The sequence below is a fragment of the Trachemys scripta genome, chromosome 7 (genome assembly GCF_013100865.1).
Source record: "Trachemys scripta elegans isolate TJP31775 chromosome 7, CAS_Tse_1.0, whole genome shotgun sequence".
Classification (NCBI taxonomy): Eukaryota; Metazoa; Chordata; order Testudines; family Emydidae; genus Trachemys; species Trachemys scripta.
The window spans coordinates 114440488-114465529 of NC_048304.1; the positions used below are offsets into that span (position 1 = coordinate 114440488).

A 25042-nucleotide genomic window follows, 5' to 3' on the forward strand; every position below is an offset into this window, starting at 1 on the left:
TATATATATATATATATATATATATATATATATATATATATATTAGAATTGGAAAAGGAACAGAAAATTATTAGGGGTATGAATTCTGCATGAGGAAAGATTAAAAAGACTGGATCCGTTCAGCTTAGAAAAGAGCTAACTAAGGGGGGACATGATAGAGGTCTATAAAATCATGAGTGGTGTGGAGGAAGTGAATAAGGAAGTGTTATTTACTCCTTTACATAATACAAGAACCAGAGGTCACCCCATGAAATTAATAGGCATCAGGTGTAAAACACACACACTAGGAAGTACACCTCTTCAAACATTACACAGTCCACACGTGGAATTCATTGACAGAGAATGCTGTGAAGGCCAAAAATATAACTCGGTTCAAAAAAGAATTGGGTAAGTTCATGGAGGACAGGTCCATCAACAGCTATTAGCCAAGGTGGTCATGAATGCAACCCCATGCTCTGGGTGTTCCTAAACCTCTGATTGCCAGAAGCTGGTACTGGATAAGAGGGGATGTATCACTGAATAAATTACCCTGTTCATTCCCTCTGAAGCATCTGGCACTGGCCACTGTCAGAAGACAGGACACGGGGCTAGGTGAACCATTGATCTGACCCAGTATTGCCATTCTTAGATAGAGAGAGCATATCTAGGGATCTGAGGGTAGTTTGCTGTCCAGGCCCATTCGGTCCAACCATGAAGCCTAGTGAGAGTTCTGTGAAGTCCCTGATAACGTCTCATGAACACAGATTTTCAGTTCATCAGTATGAAAAGCTTCTGTAGAAAACAGTCATGAGCTGGAAGTCAAGATGCCTCTGAAGCAATCAGATATAGGCAGGTGTATGAAGAGCTAAGCAGACAGATTTAAAAGTCATCTATCGCTTCTCCCATGGTTCACATTAACAAAGGGATGGTACTCATTTAGGTAACACGTTAGAGACCAGGACATTACCATTGTCTGACAGTAGAGATTCCTTTAAAAGTAGGGTTGTTGCTACTTTGTCACTGGAAACTAATTACAGGACCTTCTGTGCGGCACCTGATCATTACTAGCACATCAGCAGCTGCTAGCCCTAGGTTCATAACACAGACTCATAGACTCATAGACTTTAAGGTCAGAAGGGACCATTATGATCATCTGGTCTGACCCCCTGCATGCTGCAGGCCATAAAACCGTCCCTACCCCTTCCCTGGACTCTGCTGTTGAAGTCCCCAATCCTGTTTTAGGTGACTTCAATCGGCAGAAACCCTCCTGCTAGAGATCCCTGCCCCATGCTGCGGAGGAAGGCGAAAAACCTCCAGAGGCTCAGCCAATCTGCCCTGGAGGAAAATTCCTTCCCGACCCCAAATATGGCGATCAGTAAGACCCCGAGCATATAGGCAAGAGTCTCCAGCCTGACCCCTGTCAGCCATTATACAATTTACCTACCATTTCTTGGTTTTCCTTGACTACTATGTTTTACCATTAAACCATTCCCTCCATAAATTTATCTAACTTAATCTTAAAACCAGACAGGTCCGTCGCCCCCACCGTTTCCCTCGGAAGGCCGTTCCAATATTTCACCCCTCTGACGGTCAGAAACCTTCGTCTAATTTCAAGCCTGAACCTCCCCACGGCCAGTTTATATCCATTCGTTCTCGTATCCACATTAGTACTAAGCTGGAATAATTCTTCTCCCTCCCTCGTATTAATCCCTCTAATATAGTTAAAGATAGCAATCATATCCCCCCTCAGCCTTCGCTTTGTCAGACTAAACAACCCAAGCTCCTCTAGTCTCTTTTCATACGACAGGTTTTCCATTCCTCTGATCATCCTAGTGGCCCTTCTCTGCACCCGTTCCAGTTTAAGTTCATCTTTTTTAAACATGGGAGACCAGAACTGCACACAGTACTCCAAATGAGGTCTCACCAGCGCCTTGTACAACGGAAGCAGGACCTCCTTATCCCTACTAGATATACCTCGCCTAATGCATCCCAAGACAGCATTGGCTTTTTTCACCGCCACGTCGCATTGTCGACTCATAGTCATCCTGCGGTCTACCAGGACCCCTAGGTCCTTCTCCTCTTCCGTTACTTCTAACCAATGCGTCCCCATCTTGTAACTAAAATTTTTATTAGTCATCCCCAAATGCATCACCTTACACTTTTTACTATTAAATTTCATCCTATTCCTGATACTCCAATTCACAAGCTCATTCAAGTCTCCCTGCAGGATATCCCTATCCTCCTCCGAATTTACAACGCCTCCCACCTTCGTATCATCCGCAAACTTTATCAGCCCACTCCTGCAATCGGTCCCGAGGTCAGTTATAAATAAATTAAATAAAATGGGTCCCAAAACTGAACCTTGAGGCACTCCACTAGTAACCTCCCTCCAACCCGACAGTTCACCCTTTAATACGACCCGCTGCATTCTCCCCATTAACCAATTCCTTATCCACCTCTGGATTTTCATATCGATCCCCATGTTTTTCAGTTTAACCAATAATTCCTCATGGGGTACAGTATCAAACGCTTTACTGAAATCCAGGTATATTAGGTCCACCGCATTTCCCTTATCTAATAAATCCGTTACTTTCTCAAAGAAGGAGATCAGATTCGTTTGGCACGATCTGCCCTTTGTAAAACCATGTTGTAATTTATCGCAATTGCCACTAACCTCCAGGTCCTCAACTAGTTTCTCTTTCAGAATTTTCTCTAACACCTTGCACACTACAGATGTTAAACTAACAGGCCTGTAGTTACCCGGATCACTTTTTTTCCCTTTCTTGAAAATAGGAACCACATTAGCTATTCTCCAGTCTAACGGGACCACCCCCGAGTTTACAGATTCATTAAATATTATCGCTAATGGGCCTGCTATTTCCCGCGCCAATTCCTTCAATATTCTCGGATGAAAATTGTCCGGTCCTCCCGACTTAGCCCCATTAAGGCATTCAAGTTTTGTTTCTACCTCGGATACGGTAATCCCCCATCCTGAATGCCCCTCTGTAGTGGTGCTAGTATCCCTAATACCTTCATTGGCCTCATTAAACACCGATGCAAAATATTCATTGAGATATTGCGCCATGCCTAGATTGTCTTTAATCTCCTCTCCGGCAATAGTCTTCAGCGGTCCCACTTCTTCTTTCTTTGCTTTCTTCCTATTTATGTGGCTGTAAAACCTCTTACTATTGCTTTTAATTCCCCTCGCTAGGTCCAACTCTACACGGCCTTTGGCCTTTCTCACTCTATCTCTACATTCTCTGACTTCGCTAAGGTAAGTTTCTTTACTAATCCCTCCCCTCTTCCACTCTTTGTACGCTTTCTGTTTCTTCCTAATCGCCCCTTTGAGTCGGTCGCTCATCCAGCTCGGTCTAAATCTCCTGCTTTGTAATCTTTTTCCCTTTTTTGGAATGCAGGCCTCCGACAGCTCATGCATCTTTAACTTGAAGTAATCCCAGGCTTCTTCTGCCTTTAGATCCATTAATACGTTTGCCCAATCCACTTCCCTTACCAGTCCCCTTAATTTGTTAAAATTGGCCTTTTTAAAATTATAAACCCTAGTCTTTGACTTAATTCTGTTACTCCTCCCATGTATTTTAAACCGAATTAGCTCATGATCACTGGAGCCCAAATTGTCCCCCACTACCACTTCCTCAACGAGGTCCTCACTACTTACCAGAATCAAATCTAAAATGGCCTCCCCCCTCGTCGGTTCAGCTACCACTTGATGAAGGAATTGATCAGCAAGCACATCTAGGAACATCTGAGCCCTATTATTACTACTAGCGTTTGTGCCCCAATCTATATCTGGGAAGTTAAAGTCCCCCATAATTACACAGTTTCTATTAGTAATTACTTCTCTAAACACATTAAATAGTTCCTTATCCATATCCTGGGTCGATCCCGGCGGTCTATAGCACACTCCAAGCACTATCCCCGGAGAGGCTCTAGTAGTCCTATTACCCAGTGTGAGTATTGCCCAGACGGACTCTGTGTTATCTAATCCATCAACTATTATTTCTTTACAGCTTATTTCACTATTGACATACAATGCCACCCCCCCACCTTTACCTTTATTCCGGTCTTTCCTAAACAGCGCATACCCCTCCATACCTGTGTTCCAGTCGTGACTGCCATTCCACCACGTTTCTGTTATTCCTACGATATCTGGTTTCAGCTCTTGGACCAAGAGCTCCAATTCCTCCATTTTATTACCTAGGCTTCTGGCATTGGTGTATAAACACCCTAATGTATGTCGTTTAGCCTGTCTCCCATTAGTAGCACTATAAGTTGCGGGCCTCCTTGCGTCCGTCCCCCCTGTCCTTCCTATGTTCAATCTCATCTCCCCGGCTATGTCTCCTCTCATTTTACTCACCTTTTCCATACTGGAATCTGGCGTGGAGATTAACTGTGCATCTCCCAACCTTCTCCCCAAACTTCCTAGTTTAAAGCTCTTTTGATAAGATGAGCCAGCCTCCCTCCCAGAAGTCTATTTCCTTCCCTACTCAGGTGAAGCCCATCCCGCGAGAACAGGTGTCTGTCCCCGAAAGCCTCCCAGTGGCCATACATCCCAAAGCCCTCCTTATAGCACCACTCTCTTAGCCAACTATTTATTCTCACAATCCTATCAGCCCTTTGCTGCCCTTCCCTCGGAACGGGCAGAATCCCACTAAAGATAATCTGAGCCTCTATCTCCTTGAGCGTCTTCCCCAGCCTGGCATAATCTCCCTTGATTCTCTCTAACGAGAACCTAGCCGTGTCATTCGTTCCTACATGAAGGATTATCAAGGGGTTCTTACCTGCTCCTTTTAGGATCCTTTTCAACCGCAGGTCCACATCGCGTATCTTTGCCCCCGGTAGACAGCACACCCTTCTGTTCTCCGGGTCTGCCCTGGTCACAGGCCTGTCCAATCTCCTCAGTAAAGAGTCTCCAATTACATACACCTGCCTTCGCCTGGCAACAGTGCGATCTAGTAATCTAGTCTCTAGTCCCTCTAGTCCTGACCTGTGCCTGTTCCTATCTTCCCTTATGCTCCCCCTTATGCCTTCCTGATTCCTCCCGGGGCCCAGAATTGGTGCTGTCTCCATCAACTCCTCCACTCTCCTGCTGCTTGGCTCATGCCTGCTGCACTCCCTGCCCACAGCACCTGTGGAAGCAGAGCACACACCAAACCCCGCCCTCCTGCCTCCCCCTTTACCTCCCCCTGCGAACTCCCTCTCAAACTCCCCTGTTAGCCGCCCTGTTTGCTGCCTCCGGTGCCGCTGCCTGGCTGGGCGGCCGCTTTTATGGGCCCCCTAATCAGCCAAGCCCCGCCCCCTACTCAGGGCTCGGCGTCCTTCCCAGCACCCAGACAAATCCTTATAGAACCATTGGCCTGGTGTCATATGTGACAGCTCTGGATGCTGCAGATACCCAAGGAAGGGGAAAAAAATCCATAATGTACATGCCTAACGGTAAATAATTCCTTCTTGAACCCCCCATCATCTTTCACCCAGAAGCATGAGAGCTGATCACTAGATGTTGCTACATCACTTGCGACAGACGGTATAAATGGTCAAAGTTCTCCAGCCCTCAAACCAAGAGTTAAACACTTAAGTTACTCAAGAACACAAACCCAAGAAGTCCGCATTCTTGACATGAAACAGAATCCTGTTGGGAGCCAGGTATTCTATATCACTGTCATGCAAGGATAATAATAAAAGGTGATTAAAAAGGAGTTAAATGGAGAAGGGAACAAGACACAGTGACCAATCAGCAGGAGTCTAGTAATGGAAAGCCATATGGGCACTAAGTAAACTTATGAAAGATTTTAATGGTGTCAATTACTGAGGACTCCGTCTAGAATTAATATCACATTAGTTACAGTTCCCGCATTCTTTGCTTCCCCTGAAATGAAATTAAGATAAACAAATAGTGATTTACTGGATAAATATCAGATTTATGTTATAGCTGCTCAGAGCTCAGTGAATCAATGTCAATTATACTGTAGTCTAAAGCTACCTCTGATAATCAATCTGTGCTTTGTCTCCATCAGCACAGAAATGCATTATATAAATACAGATGTTACAGCTTATCCTTTTTAAAGAACCAGCCAGAACTCTGCTTGTCAAACTTCACTTCAGAAATTTAATAACTTTCAGCAAGTGGTTTTGAAACTAAGGTACTTTCTGACTAGGTGACCAGAACACATTTAATCTTGTAAGGGTTCATATTGTTTTTATTAAAGGAATACCTCAAATGTATTATTTGAGTTGGTTGATGCATTAAAAAGCAAGAAAACAGCCTCTTCTAGAAGTTTGACAATAAGAGGGTGAGCAGACCACCAAATTGGTATCATGAGTTAAAAATGAACTGCAAAAGGAAAAGAACATGGGGTTTGTGCCCTTTTTTTGATTTGTTAGGAAGTATAGATAATATAGATAAGGTCTAGCAAGTTTTGTTTTACTATTTGTTTATTACCTTAGAAATACCAAGTCTAAGGTATTTGGATTTTTTTTTTTTGTTATTAAAGTAACCCTGACCGAGATCAGGACAACAATCAGCACTATACATACAAAGGGAGAGACGGACCTTACCCTAAAGGGCTAAAAATGTAAACAGATGAATTACAGAGTATCACTATTATTATTTTTCCTGATTTTGCTTGAGGGCCACAGAAGTGAAATGGGAGCTTTCTCTGTCTGTCCTTGTTGTAAGGCCTTGTTTAGCCAGGACAGTTTTACCAGCTATACCAGTATAGTTATACAGGTATAAATAACCATGTCTGCATATGTGATTATTTCAGTATATGAGAGGAGGGTTATACCTGTGTCACAGGTTGCTCTACTCACCACTAGGACAGCACTGCCTCCTGACGGTTCTGGGGATTAGCTGGGTCAGGCCGACGCCCCTTGCAGCAGTTACACCCTCTCTCGCTCTCAGGAGCTGCAGCTGTTCTCTTCATGACACAGCCTTCCATCTATGCTGTTTAGCGTTTCCTCCGTTCTGGGGTTCAGTCCTTCAATTCTCTGACTCCCATAGTGACCCAGGCAGTCTACGGGTTCACTGCTCCATCAGTTTATGCCACGCCCTTGGTGCTGGTAAGGGAATCTGGGCTCGCCCTCTACTCCAAGTTCCAATCCAGGGACCTCAACCCAGCAGTACTGGTCTTTACTCTCTCCGGACTCACTGCTCCTTCCCTGGACTGCTTCCTCCCCTTTCTCTGGATATATCTGCTCCAACTCCTTCCCAGGGAGTGACTGCAACCTTTCCTAGCAGCCCCTTCTATTGTAAGCGTCCTGGTTTATATAGGCCCCTCTGTTCCTGCACAGGTGAGCTTCCCTCTAATTAGCTGCCTCCTAAGGCTCCCTTGTTTGCAGCCTAATTACTTGATTGGGCCCACCTGGCCCAATTCAGCTCTTGCAGGACCAGTGTGGGGAGCACACCCCATCACAACCTGTATTACTATCAGTTTAACTTCACATCTTAGTTTATATTGAAAAAATGTCCCTACGTGGACAAGACCTAAAAGAGGTGCTGGTAACAATCTTTAACAATGTTTGTCAGGTATCTGAGTTAAATAGGTGTTACTTAAATAACAAACCTACCAAAAAAAAAACCCAAAACCAGTTTTGAACAGTTTGACTAAAAATCCTCTCTTCTCAATTATTCAGAGTTCACTTCTGTGCCACCTGTGATGTCATAATGCTACTAGTTCAGTCAGCCAGTCACAGTGTTCCAGCAAAAACGAGACGTCTATACCAAGTGTAAAACAAGCAGACTAGGAAACTTGCAACAAAACAAAACTCCAAACCTAGACAATATCAACATTTTCTCAGCCATCATAAATAATAATAAAAAAATAATTAAAACCTCCCAGGCCAATATCCGTTCACAGATTGTTTTAAGGTCATGGGTGGCGCTTTTCTGCCACCTCGATTCTTTCCTCCCCCATTATTTCTGCAGTTGGTCCTTGTCAGAAAGTTGAAACACTACCAGAAGCTCAGAAATGAGTTGGAAACTCCCATTGACTTCATTATAGCCAGGATTTCACCCCGAGAATCTAAGCCAGCTTCACTTCTGGGGATAGGACTTTAGGCCTTCAATTGGATCTGTGTGGGCAGAGCCTAGGACTCTGTGTGCAGGCCCCAAGGTCCGCAGGCATGGATTACATTACAGCATCAGGCCCTTTTTTGGCATATATTGTCTGTCAGCTCACTGCTTTACTAAATTGAAATAGAATTTAACAAGCAGGGTTCATCACCTGGCTGATTTTTTACTGGCCTGGCTGGTTTTTGTACTGCCTGGCCAGTGAAAAGATTGAAGATGCTGTTTTTTTTTCATTTGGGACCAACATTCCTTATAAGCTGCGTGCACACGCAGCCACACAGTGATCTTTGTAACTACTGCGTGGCTCCTGCCAGCACCGGGAAGCGGAACAGATCTAAGGCTTATCAGGAGGGAGGGGACGATAGAAAAAAACCCTTACCTCAGCCCTCGAGGGAGCCCCTCCTGAGTCTTGGAGGTGCCAACCCTATTAAAAAGGCAAGGGAACAGGAAGGGTGTCTCAGAAGACAGAAAGATGAAAGTTAGAAAAGTTTCTCATACTTTTACAGGAAGCTTAGAGGGAAACTGAAGCTATGAAAACAAATACAATATTGATGGACATTCCTGCTAACAGTGAAAATGAAAGTCTTTGAAAACCCCAGGAAGTAAAAATTCATGACCTAGAAAATAAACTCAAATTAAGAAATACAAACTTGACAGGGGCTTCCTGTGGATACGGAGATGAGGGAGGTAGCAATGGGTTTTCTCAAGAAAAGGATAATGAAGTTTCAGGAGTTGGGTTATTTGTTTCTCTCCTGTAACACATCACAGCATGAAGGACGCCTTGGCAAGGCTAATCAGGCAATAACCCACCCCGCTATCTGTGGAGGGTGCAACTTTTGGAATGAGGTTATTACTCACATGGCCCTTATCTATGGGACTAGAACGTGCTTTACTCAGATTACAGAGAACTGTTTGGTTTACAAGAGATTTTTCAAGCAGAAGAATCCAGCCCCCGCATTCTGGCAGAACCAATTTAAGTTATTCGGGAACCCATAATTAGCTTGGAATCTTGAGATGTAAGACTGGTTTAGTTCATTTCCCTGCCAATGCAGGCTGGATTTCTGTTGTACACTTAATAGCGCTTTGTCCAGTCTGATTTTAAAATGTGTCAAGTGATGGGATTTCTACCACTCTACTTGGGAGATTGTTCCACTGTTCCACTAACAGATCTCACTGTCAGGAAGTTTTCACTGATACTGAGTCTCAATTTTCATTAATGTCATCCTATTACTCTTTGTTAAACTCCTTTAAATTATGCTAGACAATTCTATTTTTGGTGTTTAACCCTTCAAATATTTGAAGATTTATATGCACCATGCGCTGTAGTCATCATTTAGCCAGGTTAAATATATTTAACCCATCCTCTCCAATCAATCAATCAATCAATCCGGCCTCCTATTTTTTCTTGCTCTTCTCAGCCCGGTTCTATTTTGGCATAGACATTTATGAATTATCACGTATAAGGAAGACCTGAATGTTGTGCAGTTTCATTCTGGTGAACTGGGGATTGAGATACTGTAGGCTGCTGGCATCCACCCATATGAAACACACCGATACAACACTCCATCTCTTCCCCACCCCCCAGAGATTTCCTGGAGTTTGCCTTTAATTATTAATGTAACAAATTTCTAAGTCTGTATTTACAAATATAAGCCTTAACTCCAAAGTGGACTGATTTGGGGCTCTCTGAAGGACCTTCTTCCCTTTCTTCTAGCTCTTCTATTCCTCAGAGCTGTTTAATGGTAATGAGATCCATCTCATCTGGCTATCAGGGTGAGTCAGCAGATTAGCTCTGTATTTTTCTACAGGGTCCTACAACCTGACACACTGTTACACAGTACTTTGTTAGGGGCCACATCTTGTTGTTTTCAGGAGTTTTAATATTTTTCACTTTGAAAGTGTATTACACCAGGGGAAAAAAAAAACATATTTAATTATGATGCCATGGAGCAGAAAGGCAGAAGCAGCAAGATCAGACCACATGTTAACCAAGTTATGAGCCATTAAAAATACCCAATGTCATAGTTGTTGTTCTATAGCAGTATATTGAATTTTATACAGCCAGCAGCATTTCTTGTAAATAATGAACAACAATTCCATGAAACACAGCTCAAAAGAAAGCATCAGTCACATAACACAAAAACCATCCTGCCAAGGGCAGTGGGAATGGGCCCTGCCACTTGGATAGATGGCAAGCTGTAAGATTTCAGTTAGCTGCACCTTTGTATCCTTACAGATCTCTGGCCTGGTCTACACTAGGCGTTTATGTCGAAGTTAGCGCCGTTACATCGAATTAACCCTGCACCCGTCCACACCGCGAAGGTATTTAGTTCGACATAGAGGTCTCTTTAATTCGACTTCTGTACTCCTCCCCGACGAGGGGAGTAGCGCTAAATTCGACATGGCCATGTCGAATTAGGCTAGGTGTGGATGGAAATCGACGCTAATAGCTCCAGGAGCTATCCCACAGTGCACCACTCTGTTGACGCTCTGGACAGCAGTAAGAGCTCGGATGTTCTGAACTGCCACACAGGAAAAGCCCCGGGAAAATTTGAATTTGAATTCCTTTTCCTGTCTGGCCAGTTTGAATCTCATTTCCTGTCTGGACATCGTGGCGAGCTCAGCAGCACTGGCAACGATGCAGAGCTCTCCAGCACTGATGGCAGTGCAATCTCAGAATAGAAAGAGGGCCCCAGCATGGACTGATCGGGAAGTCTTGGATCTCATCGCTGTGTGGGGCGATGAGTCCGTGCTTTCCGAGCTGCGATCCAAAAGACGGAATGCAAAGATCTATGAGAAGATCTCTAAAGACATGGCAGAGAGAGGATACAGCCGGGATGTAACGCAGTGCCGCGTGAAAATCAAGGAGCTGAGGCAAGGCTACCAGAAGACCAAAGAGGCAAACGGACGCTCCGGATCCCATCCCCAGACATCCCGTTTCTACGAGGCACTGCATTCCATCCTCGGTGCGGCCGCCACCACTACCCCACCACTGACTGTGGACTCTGAGGATGGGATAGTGTCCACGGCCGGATCCTCGCACATGTTACCGGACGGGGAAGATGAGGAAGGAGATGAGGAGGACGAGGCAGTCGACAGCGCTCACAACGCTGATTTCCCCGACAGCCAGGATCTCTTCATCACCCTTACAGAGATCCCCTACCAACCCTCCCCAGCCGTTACCCCGGACACAGAATCTGGTGAAGGATCATCCAGTAAGTGTTGTAAACATCTAAACATTTATTTGTAACAGAACATGATTATTAACAATTTAAAAAATGGGTTTCTCATGATTAGTTTGATTAACTTAACGGTTCAGTCATGGGCATTGCAACTATTTGAAAAAAATCTAGCAATGTCCGGTTTTGCATGATTGTCCTGCCCAAGCCGCTCTACTGTTTAGTCCCTGCTACTGCAGCTACAGTAAGATGCGGTCTATATGTCCGGGGATGGAGCAGAAATCCTCCTGGGACATCTCAAGGAAGCTCTCCTGCAGGTAATTTGAAATCCGCTGCATTAGGTTCTTGGGGAGAGCGGCCTTATTGGGTCCTCCGTAGTAGGACACGTTGCCGCGCCACGAGACTAGCAAGTACTCCGGAATCATTGCTTGGCACAGCATGGCGGCATACGGCCCTGGTCTTTGAAGGCTTTCCCGGAGCATTCTCTGTCTGTCGCTCTCAGAGATCCTCATGAGGGTGATGTCGCTCATGATGACCTGCTTTGAATGAGGTAGGGGAATGTTAGTGTTGGGACTGCTTTACCGTTCCTTTACAGAACTGTAACCGCTGGTTTGCAGCCACGCGGTGGAGGCGGGAGAGGGTCAGCCGAAAGGGATCGTTCCCGGGGACAGCCGCGAGGGTGTGGGACAGGAGCAGACTTCCTGCTTGCCGGATTGCTGGCAGCAGGGACCGACATTGATTTCAATGTGAAATGAGGCCATTGCTAATATTAAAGTTTTAAGCTGCCACGAATCTACGGCTTACCATGTCTGCGTGCAAGAGCAATTCCGTTGTCCTGACAGGGTTCTCAAAAGTGCTCTGCAAAACCCCAGACACTGAATGCGAAGGCCGAGAATTCGACCTTGTGCTGAGTGCGCATGTGATAGGTGCTGTGCATGGTCCTGTTCACAGAGAAAGACTATGTTCTTTGTTCACAACTACATTTATCTTTCTGAGGAATTCACTCCCTTTTTCCCATTCCCACAGCCCCATCTGCGACTGTCTCACAACCTAGCCTGTCATCACACTCCCAGAGGCTAGGGAGGATTAGGCATAAGAAGAAGAGGACACGGGAGGACATGTTCTCAGAGCTTATAGCCTGCTCCCGAGCCCAGGCAGCACAGCAGACCCAGTGGCGGGAGAACTTGTCCCAAATGCACCAAGCCAACATGGATCGGGAGGAGAGGTGGCGTCAGGAAGACCAGCAGGCGACTCAAACCCTGCTTGGACTACTGAGGGAGCAAACGGACACGCTCCGGCGCCTTGTGGATGTTCTGCAGGAACGGAGGCAGGAGGACAGAGCCCCGCTGCAGTCCATCTCTAACCGCCCTCCCCCGCCACCAAGTCCCATACTCCCTTCACCCAAAGTGCACAGAAGGAGAGGCGGCAGAGTCCCTGCTAACTCTCACTCCACCCCTGCAGAGAGCTCGAGCAGCAGAAGGCTCTCATTCCCCAAAGTTTGACAAGTTCTTTCCTTCCCGCCTGACACAAGCCCCCGTCCAAGTTTCACTTCCCAGTCCCATGTGTAGTTGATAATAAAAAATATGTTTCTGTTAACTACTGTTTCCATCATGTTCTTTTGGAGGGGGGGGGGGAAAGGGGGTTGGTAATTGGACAGGACAGTCACCTTTGGCAGGGTACATAGTCGGGGGCAGGCACAGCAGCAGGGCACATACATAGTGCAGTGATGCAGTGACTACTTACCCTGGTTAGTCTGGGAGGTTCTTTTCATGTTATGTGGTGGGGGGTGGGTTGCTCTGTGACTTTGTGTCAGGGGAGGGCAGTTAGAGATCTTAAGCGGCGGTCCTTAGGCAGGATCACAGAGCCACACAGCAGGGGATCTGTAACCGTCCCCCCCCTGCCACAAACTCACATAGACCCCCCATACACACAGTCCGTATCAGGAGGGGTGACAGGCTCCGTTGAAAGAACCATCCCACCGCAGCGGAGCCTGTCAGTCCTTGAGTTTAGAAGCTGCATTCGCGCGACTACACTACACCCGCTCCGCACCACAGTCTGTGTCCCAGTTTTAAAAAATTCCCGCGAAAACAGTATTAAAGAAAACGGTGTGCTTTAACAAAGTAGAACTATTTTTATTTTGAAACGTGTGTTGGAAGTGGGGTGAAGGCTTCTCTGTACACAAAATTAGAAAGTCACAGGTTACCCTGCTCACTCAGGAACTTTGCTTTCAAAGCCTCCCGGATGCACAGCGCTTCCCGCTGGTCTCTTCTAATCGCCCGGCTGTCTGGCTGTGAGTAATCAGCAGCCAGGCTAATTTCCTCAACCTCCCACCCCGCCATAAAGGTCTCCCCCTTGCTCTCACAGAGATTGTGGAGCACACAGCAAGCTGCTATAACAATGGGGATATTGGTTTCGCTGAGATCACAGCGAGTCAGCAAGCTTCTCCATCTCCCCTTGAGACGTCCAAAAGCACACTCCACCACCATTCTGCACTTGCTCAGCCGGTAGTTGAAGAGTTCTTTTTCAGTGTCCAGGGCACCTGTATAGGGCTTCATGAGCCAGGGCATTAGCGGGTAGGCTGGGTCCCCGAGGATCACTATAGGCATCTCCACATCCCCAACAGTTATTTTGTGGTCCGGGAAGTAAATACCTTGCTGCAGCCGTCTAAACAGACCAGAGTTCCTGAAAACACGAGCGTCATGAACCTTGCCCGGCCATCCGACATTGATGTTGGTAAAACGTCCCCTGTGGTCCACCAGTGCTTGCAGCACCATGGAAAAGTAGCCCTTTCTGTTAATGTACTGGCTGGCCTGGTGGTCCGGTGCCAGGATAGGGATGTGAGTTCCATCTATGGCCCCACCGCAGTTTGGGAATCCCATCGCTGCAAAGCCATCTATGATCGCCTCCAAGTTTCCCAGGGTCACTACCTTTGGCAGCAGTACATCAACGATTGCCTTGGCTACTTGCATCACAACAACCCCCACGGTAGATTTGCCCACCCCAAACTGGCTCGCGACTGACCGGTAGCTGTCAGGCGTTGCAAGCTTCCAGAGGGCTATGGCCACTCGCTTCTGGACAGTCAGGGCTGCTCGCATCCGGGTGTCATTGCGCTTCAGGGCAGGGGACAGCAACTCACAAAGTTCAAGGAAAGTTCCCTTCCGCATGCGGAAGTTTCGCAGCCACTGTGATTCATCCCAGACCTGCAGCACTATGCGGTCCCACCACTCAGTGCTTGTTTCCCGTGCCCAGAATCGCCGTTTCACAGCATCAACATGACCCATTGCCACCGTGATGTCCTCGGCGCTGGGTCCCCTGCTTTCTGAGAGGTCTGTGCTACTCTCAGACTTCAGGCCATCACCGCGTTGACGTAGCCTCCTCGCCTGACTTTTCTGCATCTGCCTCAGGGCAACCTGTATGATAAGCTGCGAGGCGTTGAGAGCGGCCACAACTGCAGCGATGGTTGCAGCGGGCTCCATGCTCACAGTGCTGTGGCGTCCGCGCTGTCAATGACTGGAAAAGTGCGCGAAATGATTTCCCGCCGGCGCTTTCAGGGAGGGAGGGAGGGCGGGAGTGATGGACGGATGACGACAGTTACCCAAAAGCACCCTGGCCCCTTTTTTTTTTTACCCAGAAGGCATTTGCGGCTCCACCCAGAATTCCAATGGGCGGCGGGGACTCCGGGAACTGTGGGATAGCGGCCCTCAGTGCACCGCTTCCAATGTCGACGCTTTCCCCGTTAGTGTGGACTCACAAAGTCGAATTACTGTCCTTAGTGTGGACACACACGTTCGACTTTGCAATATCGATTCCAAATATTCGATTTAAGTAAAATCGAACTACTCTCGTAGTGTAGACAAGGCCTCTGACTCCAAAGGCAGGACCAGCCATCTGTCCAAACTTGTAACATTCAGCTTTTCACACTTTCCTTACTTTTGAGACTCCCTAGACGCTTAGGACACCTGAAGGTTCTAATCCACCATATGCTTCATTTGATTTCTGAATTGCACTTCAGCTTTCCTGTTCCAAGTAGTCATCCTTCAAACAAAAAAGCTTCAGCAGAAAAAAGATTCATCAGCAGCACATGGTTCTAGCCCAAAGGACACATACAAATTATGTCAGACTCAGTGCTCTGAACATTAATCTACCTTAACCCACTTGCTTCACATTTCAAATCAGCAAAACTCCTTGAGGCTTTGACACCACTAGCGCCGAATGTGTTAAAAGCTTAACAAATCCGATAGGTCCTGCATTAACTATACCTGCACTGAGTTTTATTCAGATTCCATGAAACAGGTTAATATCATTATAGTAGAGGCCGCACTTGGGTGGGCTACTGTGACTTTAAAAAAAAAAAAAAAAAAAGAGTATGCAAAGTCTTGAAGCAGAAGATTATTTCATAGTTCATCAAAACTAGAAAGCCTCAATACATCTGTTTAACACTGAAATGCAAAATTGCAATGGAATGTTTTAAGGATGTCAAAGCAACAGCAAATCATGGGAAAGAACTGAGGTTTAAGAAGACAGTTAGAAAAAGTTCCTAACTGTCAGGGTGGTTAAACACTGGAATAAGTTGCCTAGGGAGGTTGTGGAATCTCCATCTCTGGAGATATTTAAGAGTAGGTTAGATAAATGTCTATCAGGGATGGTCTAGATAGTATTTGGTCCTGCCATGAGGGCAGGGGATTGGACTCGATGACCTCTCGAGGTCCCTTCCAGTCCTAGAGTCTATGAATCTATGAAAGAGTGTTTTGAAGGAATTTCATCATTGCTAGAGAAACCAACCATCCCTAAATCGTAAAATCTTTGAATGCCTCATGCACACAGAGAAATTAAATGATCTGGAGGAAATGACAATCCTTCGGCACCTAGGATAAAAAGCCTGAGACTTCACGAGTCCATAAAGAGCTCTATCAAGATACTTCTATGGCAGGTGACGCAAGCATTGCCATCTAACCGCTAACACTGTGAGCATTTACTATTTGTTTTACTGTCATTCCAGGAGTCCTAGTTATGGAACAGGATCCCATTGTGCTAGGTACTGTACAAACGTGGAACAAAGGTAGTTCTCCATCTTGATTGAATAAAAAATAAAGATGGACCTCAAGAAATAAAAGATTTTTTACTAAGCTAATGAAAACTGCAATGCAACTAAAATTGAAAGAGTTTTCAAGGGAAAGTATCCGACAAAGAAATTAAAGCAAAGCAAGAGCCTCTTTCAAACACTGAATGCCACATACATTAGCGTGGAGATGTGTACCACAAACCAACTCGGGTTGTGATTTTGTTAGATCGGAGAAGCTAAACCTGGCCAGACAAGGTTAACAGCACAGTATTCAAGGCTAGAAGGGACCATCACATTATCTAGTTTGGCCTCCTGTATATTACAACCATTAAACTCCACCCAGTTACCCCTGTATTGAACCAGCAAACTGCATTATATTAAAGTATTACAGCCCTCAGGAGACCAAACTCTTGTGTGCCACAGGCCGAGAATAGAAGGGACTGAGGTGGACCAATGTTGGAGAAGACAAAATGGCAGGGAATTTATTTGGTGAGATATACCACCAAATATGATCCTAGCAGGTGCCATGTGCCCCATACTGCAGAGGAAAGTGAAAAAACCCAAGGTCTCTGCCAAGATGCCCTAAGGAAAAATTCCTTCTTGACCCCCAAAATGCCAATCATTTTTACCCAGAGCATATGAGCAAGACCCACCAGCCAGGCATCTGAGAAAGATTACTATTCTCTGTACCACTTCAGAACATAAGCCCACCCCATTTGGTATCTCTTCTCCAGCCATGGCCTTCACTGAAACTTCAGAGGAAGGAAAAACCAAACACACCCCAGCATACATCGGGGAAGCCCGGAATCATAAGATTCAGGAAGTAATGGCAGTGATTCACGTAGGTGACATTTTTGTTTCAGAGTCAATAAACCCGTATTGTGATAGAGAACATTGTACTCTTGGGGTGGCATGAGACCAGGGTCCAGACCACTTGCAATCTTTAAAGTTCCTAATGGACGTTTCTCAAGAGTAGAGGGCACTAGCTTGTGTTCTGAGTGATTACATTTTGTCTTCTTATTTTACCTCCAGTTTGAGTGGGAGCGAGAATACTGCTTCACTTTGTATCCTAAACAGTAGTGTACTCTGTTCAACATCCAACGTGTTTCTACCCCAGATGTGGCTGCAGTGATTATTATATAGTTTGTAGCATGCTTGAAAATCCTTCAGGATGAAAGACAAGCAAGATCACCATCATCACGTCAATGATTTTGTGCCATTTTCTTCCTCTAAACACGCATACAAAACTTATTTAGAATTCTGAAAAAATAAGTCACTTCATTTAAATTAATTTATTTTTAGAATATCCCTTTTAATCCTGCATGCATTTTTAGCACAAAAATTGAATTTTATCAGCGCCTCCTTTGTAAAAGTTACTACTTTACGTATAGAAATGTGGCTGTTTCAACAGTTCCTTTGTTGCATATCCCATGTCTGCTAAACCTTGGCAACACTGTCAGTCAGTGACCAACATAAAGTTCAATAAAAAAAGTTTACTGAATATCCTCTGTTTAATGTAAACAAGGCAGGAGGCAAAATAAAAAGTGTATATATAGAGAGTAATTATTTTACCGGGCACAGAAAATATTATTAGTGATCATGGTTGGAAAGCCCTGTATGATATGCATTATATATGTCTGGATTTATCATACAACCCAAAGTACCACGCAATCTGTAGATTTTACATAGTACTTAATTGTAACCTTTCTCTAAGACAAATAATGATGTACTTCATAATTGAATGGTAACTGTGTAGTCATACAGCAATGCATGGTAGGAAATTACCATGTATTTACAAAGCAATTCCATGATTACTTGTGCCCTGTAAAATCAAGTGTAACCATCTTTACACTAGCAATAGTGTAAGCAAGCTCAGGATTTCAGTCCTTATAGATACATAGGTGATGTACAACCAGACTGAAGCCGAGTATCAAATCACAGCTCCCATATTGCACTAATGAATACACTATACGAACATTACATAGACAAGATTTGAATACTAGGAAGATTACAATCATAATGGAAACAGACTAAGGACAAACTTCTGTTCTAGCAGATGTCGCATGTTGCTTATTACAAAAGTTTCTACATCAGAGTCTAAATCAAATACATACAATAAATGGCAGAAAAAGAAAAACGTGTCCTTATTTACAAAAATGTGCATCAGGGTAAAATGCAGTTCGAATTTGCTTACTTAACCAAAATTATCCCAGTATTTTCACCTCAAATATTGCAAAATAATACTCTTAGCCATATTTTTCCAAAGGTGATCAACACCTGCAGTTCCCATTGACACTGGAAAGATTTGCGGGTACTCTGAACTTCTGAGTATCAGGCCATGTTTCTCAGGTGTCCACTTGTGGGTAATAAATAACCACACACACACACACACACACAATGGTCAACTCAATGACATGCATAGATTCAATGAGTAAAAATATGGAGTTGAACTAATTTTTACTTTTAAAAATAAAAGTGCATAAAAACCAAGAAACAAAATTAAACTATTTCCATCTCTTATTTAAGAGTCAATCGCTTTTACAAAAATAAAAGTCACTGTCACAATTTATGGTAATTATTGTAAGCAGCACCTATACAAACCAGAAGGACGCCAGCTTTTCCTAGCATTGCTTCACTTGCTATCAAGACGGATCAGCTTTTTATAATTTGTGGCCTGAATAATATTTGGTTTGTGAAATAATATCACCATGGCTACTAAACACACTGAAGACTGAATGCTAGACAATTACATCTTGAATTTAAGAATATTTATAGTGATATCTTATTGTTCAACTGCAAGCATTAAACAATTGGGCTTCTAGCTAGGTAAATCATTTTGTATTTAAAAACTACAGACTCTGCAGTTATCCTTGCATAAACTAACTGATGCAATCCCTTACTGTGTAATTAGCTCCGATAGCAGCAACGGATTAAAAAAAATTAAATGATGTTCATGTCTCCATCTGAGATCCTGCACCTCTGACATGGATTTATAACTATCGTATGGTTTGGAATGCTCTAATGTGGATTTTGTTTTTTCTCACTCTCATTTTTCATAGCATTATGTCTGCTACAGTTTACATTGCAGATGGGACTTTAGGAGTATTCTAAATATCAGAGGGTTTTTTTTTTAATAAATAATGAAAACAGGATTAAATTTTGCAGCAAGTGTAATTAAACTCAAGCTAAAACCTAAAACAACAAAGGCCTGATTCAGCAAAGCATTTAAGAACATGCATAACTCCACTGTTGTTCAGCACAACACTTAAACACTAGCTTAGCTTCATGAGTTTTCCTAACTCATATTTATTTTAAATGGGTCTTAAGTAAATGCTTAACTTTAAGCTCATGCTTAAGTGCTCTGCAGAACCAGGGCCTAAATTATCAAAAATGTATGCATTAAACATAAATCTACACACATACATACTTTTTTATACTGTGTGTACAGGTAGGTACATTATATTAATGAAGCGTCTCAAAATGGATCATTTGTAGGATACATTACACTGGGGGGGAAAAAAAAAACCACTTGCTACTTTCCAAATACCCATGTAAAGAATGGGAATGAAGAGAAAGTACCCCTTCTTAAATTCTATTTTACTAAGCTATTTTGGTATGAAAACATTGGGCCACATTCAGCAAAGCTGGTGCATATGGCTGTTAAGTCCCAGGTTCCTGCCGCTACCCGCTCTTGAGAACATCTTTCATTCTAGCTGAAGTGCCAGAGTTCCGTTGATGGGAGGACCTGTAGGGAGCTACTGAATCATCTTACTCCCTGGTCACAGCCACTTTTGGGCAATGCTTTTTCTCTTTCGGAGTGGTACTCCACATTTCTATCTGCCTGTAACCCTGTCATGTTCCCCAGCAGGACCCTCAACTGGAGTTTATGCTGTGAATAAGTGGGGAATTTAGCCCATTAACGGTGAGAATGTTCAATTTTGTTGGACAAGCCACCTGGTAACTTCAGGAGTTTTTCAAAATCCAGATTCCATAAATGTAAAAAACAGACAGACATCAAAATCATGGAGGGCCAGATTCTGATCCCAGTTACGCTCATGGAAATCAGGAGGAATGCTAGTGACTGATTAAATTAGTCCAGATTTACACTGAAATGAGATCAGAAACTGACACTCACTGTCCAACCGGACATTAAAAAAGACAAAGAAATGGAATATGAACATTAAGGGCTCAATCCTGCTTGGTCTGTCTGTGCTACTGTGTCAACAGGAAGGTATTCTCCTGTGTAACCAGGCAGGCAGGTCTCTCTCCAGAGATCACCAAGAGTGATATGAAGGTTAAGGAGCACATCCTGCCCTTCCAGCCTGCTAGCACTTCAATCCCGATGTCAGCAGCAACTGCTAGCTGCAGTCATTCAGGAGGAACAGTAGCAAAGGATGCTAGCGTATCCTTGGCCTGCGATGGAAATTCCTGCTCTGGCCGGTAGAATTCATGTTGCAAAGAATGCACCGGGGAAACATCTTTGCATCCCAGTATTGTGAAAACCGGTGGAGAATTTTGGTCCTAAATATTGTATCATCCCTTTTACTGCTGCCCAAAACAGTATCAGTCACTCTTTCATTTGGACACTATGGTTACGTTCAGACAAGCAATAAAACATTTTAAAAATAACAGAACATTTACACTGCCAATTTTCAAGGCACAAAATATTCTTAAACCAATGTTAAATAGCATTTTAAAAAATACTGGTTTTAGCAACTACTATTAATGACCTGTATAATAGCATCTTTGTAAAACTGACATGGATCAAACTAACTGGAGCTCACATACAAAAATCTAAGGCAAGTCTAGTAACATAGCTGAACTCAGGAGAAATCATTTGGAAAGACAAAGAGCACAGCACTAGAAACATGCATACTTAGGATATGATCGTTGTCTACATACAGGCCCTGATTCACCATGTATAATTTCATTAATATAAGGAATTACATCAATCTAAAACTGGAATAACCCAGTGATGAATCAGAATTCACCAGCCCAGAATTCATTACAATATAAGAAGATTCACAAAAGTAGAATTCATCCCACCTGGATCACATCATACTACATATGCATTAGCAGAACTTTTCATCCTCTCTCCAATGTTTTAGATGGTATCACTTGTATCTACACATGCTGCTTTACTCTTTTCCTTTCATATTTTCAACTGAAGAGAAAAAACTTATGACATGAAAACATTAGAGAAATAGTTTGATATTCTAAAAAGCAATAGTGATCACAAAAGATAATTTAAGTATATGAGCCCCAGAGCATATAAAAAATCCTTACCACCTAAAATGTTGTTAAAACAATGGCCTGGTAACCAAAGTTCTGAAGTTTGTGGCTCTTCAGACTTTTTTTCAGCTCTTCAAACAGTGACTGGAAATGTTATGTTTTGTCTGCCCTGAAGTCCCTTTGATTGCATCCTGGGTTCAATGTCCATTTGATTACATTTCCATCAGAGTGCAGCGAGTGCCAAGAAATCATGAACAGTGGCCAAGAACTCACCCTCCACTGCCATCCATAACAACTGTCAAATTATATCAACCCTTTGTTAGGAGACTCTCTCTCTTCTTGTCTGGTCGAGTCAATAGTCTTTTTTAACTGAAACACACTCGATTTTGAAGCCCAGTGACTTCAAGTGGCTGCTTAGGGTGTAGATGAGGCATGGTATTTCACAAATGCAATCGCTGCTAGCTCTTTACAGAACTCTTCCAGTACAATCACGCCCTCCAGCAACGTCATGTGGTCAATACTGGGAAAGGAAAAAACAACAGGAGCTAAGAAGAAGCCGCACACAAAAACAGTTTGTGTGGAGGATTTGCAATTTATTTACTTACATGGGCCCTTCAGGCTCCAATCCAAGCAGACGCTTTCTGACCAGCAGAAGTTTGGGAGTGAAATCCGGTATGCGCTGTATTCTCACCATAAGATCTCCAACAACCTGCAAATCACACAGAGGCAAAGTAGTAGTATATGAAGTGAGAGCCAAATAAAGAGACAGCCAATGAGAGTTCAAATAATGATCAATTTACACAGCTGTTAATTCATCTTCACAATTGCCCAACATGGGTGAGGAATATTCAGAATCTTTCTGCCACTGAATCCTCACACTCAGCCTGATCTAGTTTGCCTGCCATCTCCAACATACCCTCATGTTATTTTAGAGTGTCATGGCAACAGGGCAGCTTGCCCCTGGGGCTGGAGAGCCTGGGGCTAAGCCAGTGCTCATTACAAGATGAGCCTCAGCTGAGAGGAATCAAATGCTTCCAACAAAAAAGGCAGCAGGAAGCTGCAGGCAGTTGTATAGTTCAGACTTCTCAAGGCAGGAAGTTTGGTTAGTAAACCGAGAAAGCTCAGAAAAGAGGAGACTGTGTGGAGCTGGGACTGGTGAGGAGGAGGAGCAGCTACAAGGAGCAAGTTTGGTTCCTTCTAGCCAGATGAAGCCTGTGAGTGACAGCAAAGAGAGCTCAAAGGAAGAGCAGAGCTAGAAGGGGACTACAGAGTGCAGCTGCAGGGAGAGAGGGTCTCCCAAAGTGACCCCTGAGGAAGGGACAGCCCTTCTGGGAGGAAGGGCTATGCCCAGTTTAAGGGTGGATGGAGATTTCTTATGTGTTTGTTTTGGGCAACTTTGTTAACTTAATTAAAAACCCAGACCCCAAGAAGGGCTCTGACTTTGTTTAGAGAGCCCTGAATAAGGGGAAAGAGGGGCAGGGCACTGCAGAGTCCATGAGGGAGAACTTGGGTGGCAGCCATCACACTACAGTCATCTTCACATAACACGATGCCTCTGCTGGGTGGAGGAACTGAACTTGGGGATCTCTGAATCTAAAATCATGTGCCTTTGGGTTGTACAGACTCAAACCAATTTGTAACCTAGTCACTAGACAGTGTTAGTGCATAAGAACTAAAAACATTAGTAGGACTTAGAGATGTGTGAACAGTTGATGAACAGAGACTTGAAGTCCCAATAACTGTAGGCCCAATTCACTGCTCTATGAATGGCTCTACAGTTATATTAGTGGTGAATTTGGCTCCCTAAATATTGGTATAGGAAACTAGCCAATAGCTTATTGGCTTTAGCGACTGCAGAAGGGGTGATGGACACCATCTTGTGCAAAAACCCAGTTCGAGCAGCTTACGTTGGTGTTTGACCACGCAACAGTGGCTTAAATCATATCAAAGAAGCCAGAAGCCATAAACGCAACATAAACAAGTCAAAAAGCCCTTGGCTCTCAGGGCTCCTATCTCCATCTACCTCCCTTGTGCTTCCAGGGGGTTCTAAATCTCTCAGCAGTAGCATGATGCTAGCTCCTCGGCAGAGAGTCGTTGCTCCCTGGATGTTTCAAGCTCTTCTGCCCCAGCTCCTTTTCATCCTCTTCCTCTTTCTTTATATGTGGGTTTGCAGTGATTAGTTACAGCCATTGGGGACCAGGTCTCTTCATAACTGACGTTTCTCAGAGGATCCCCGGTGGAGCTGGTTTTGCTGTCTGCAGGCAGGAAGGGTTCTTAACATGTTCCTGCCTGTATTCTGTGTGTGGTTTGCAGACCTCATCATACCCGGTATCAGAGGGAGAGATGAGATCAGAGGGAGATATGGGAGACTTGAGGTAAGTATAGCAATTTTATAGTGGACATAGATCGACGGTAGGGTTACAGGTAGGACAGGATGAATGAATCAGGCTTGAAGGGGAGATGATGATATGCTGTAGCATTCCATCCAAAAGCACAGCATGTTCAGGAGTGTAATTGACTTGTGCCTCAATAAAACCAGCTCTTTCACAATCCAGTTCTAGTGCAGACATATGCGCGTACTTATGGCATTACAGGACACTGCCATGTCAATGATTCCAACAGGACCCATTCAGAATTAAAACAACTTTATTTCAGGATTAAGGGCAAAACCTTGAAAGAAATCATTTACATCCACATCTTTGAAACTCAGCAAACATGGCAAGTAAAAGAATTTCAGAGACCAATGGAGAGTAAATGGATTTACTGAAAAGTGTATTCTCCAGCGTTATTTGGTATGAAAATCCATATTCAGTGCTTTTTTTTTTTTTTTAAAGCATTTTCCTTTCAACAGACCAGTTGCCATACTAAAGCCAAATTTACCCTCCTTTAGCATTCATTACAAAGCTATTAAGTTTATCACCATTGTAGCCACATATAAATGTTAGTTGGTCATTTACTCACCCTGACAATAACGGAAAAGAGAGATCGACAGCCTGAAGCCAGATTTACATAGGGATCCAAAAGGTATTCGTGGATGTGTGGATGGGGAAACAGGGAGAGTTTGGACAACACTGATGTAACTTGTAAATTTACATCGTATGGCTGCGAACAGACAAGAGGACATTATTTGTTATTTTCATTACGACTCCCTCTTCATCTACCCCATGCTTATGCAGCTACTTTCCTTTAAATCATGGGTAGCAAGTCAGACCCAAATCCTCCCATCCCCACAACAGCCTCACAACTGAGGTGTATCAGCCCTGGACTTTCCCGCTCTTGCAAGCTGCATCATTACCTAATGTATCAGATGCAGGAGATGAGGCTGGCTACCGAAGTGTAATGGACTGAAAGTAGCTACGCCCTAGCTGCAGTATATACATGCTCTCGAGATCTGATCACTAATAAATTGTCATAACAGAAGAAACTGAGCAACAGATTACATGGGAGCCATATAAAGACCTAAGATAGGTAGATAAATGACTAAACTAAAATTTTCCTCAC

The 25042-nt window shown here is 44.0% G+C and overlaps 1 protein-coding gene across 3 annotated transcripts in view; it reads right to left on the bottom strand.

The window, feature by feature from the left end:
• The window catches only part of FAM160B1 (family with sequence similarity 160 member B1), a 104853-nt gene that overhangs the window by 36364 nt on the left and 43447 nt on the right, over window positions 1-25042 (bottom strand). For 2 of the 3 annotated variants that reach the window (XR_004646656.1, XR_004646657.1), the window contains exons 15-17: window positions 24503-24643; window positions 22147-22250; window positions 21596-22061 (exon numbers count right to left, since the gene is read on the bottom strand). Coding sequence is in view for 1 of the 3 variants with exons in the window: in XM_034777704.1 (XP_034633595.1) it covers window positions 21956-22061; window positions 22147-22250; window positions 24503-24643 (351 nt within the window). In the remaining 2 variants the exon portion in view is untranslated. Of the gene's footprint in view, window positions 1-18749; window positions 22062-22146; window positions 22251-24502; window positions 24644-25042 lie in introns of those variants that run through there. The other variant, XM_034777704.1, reaches the window with a different exon arrangement.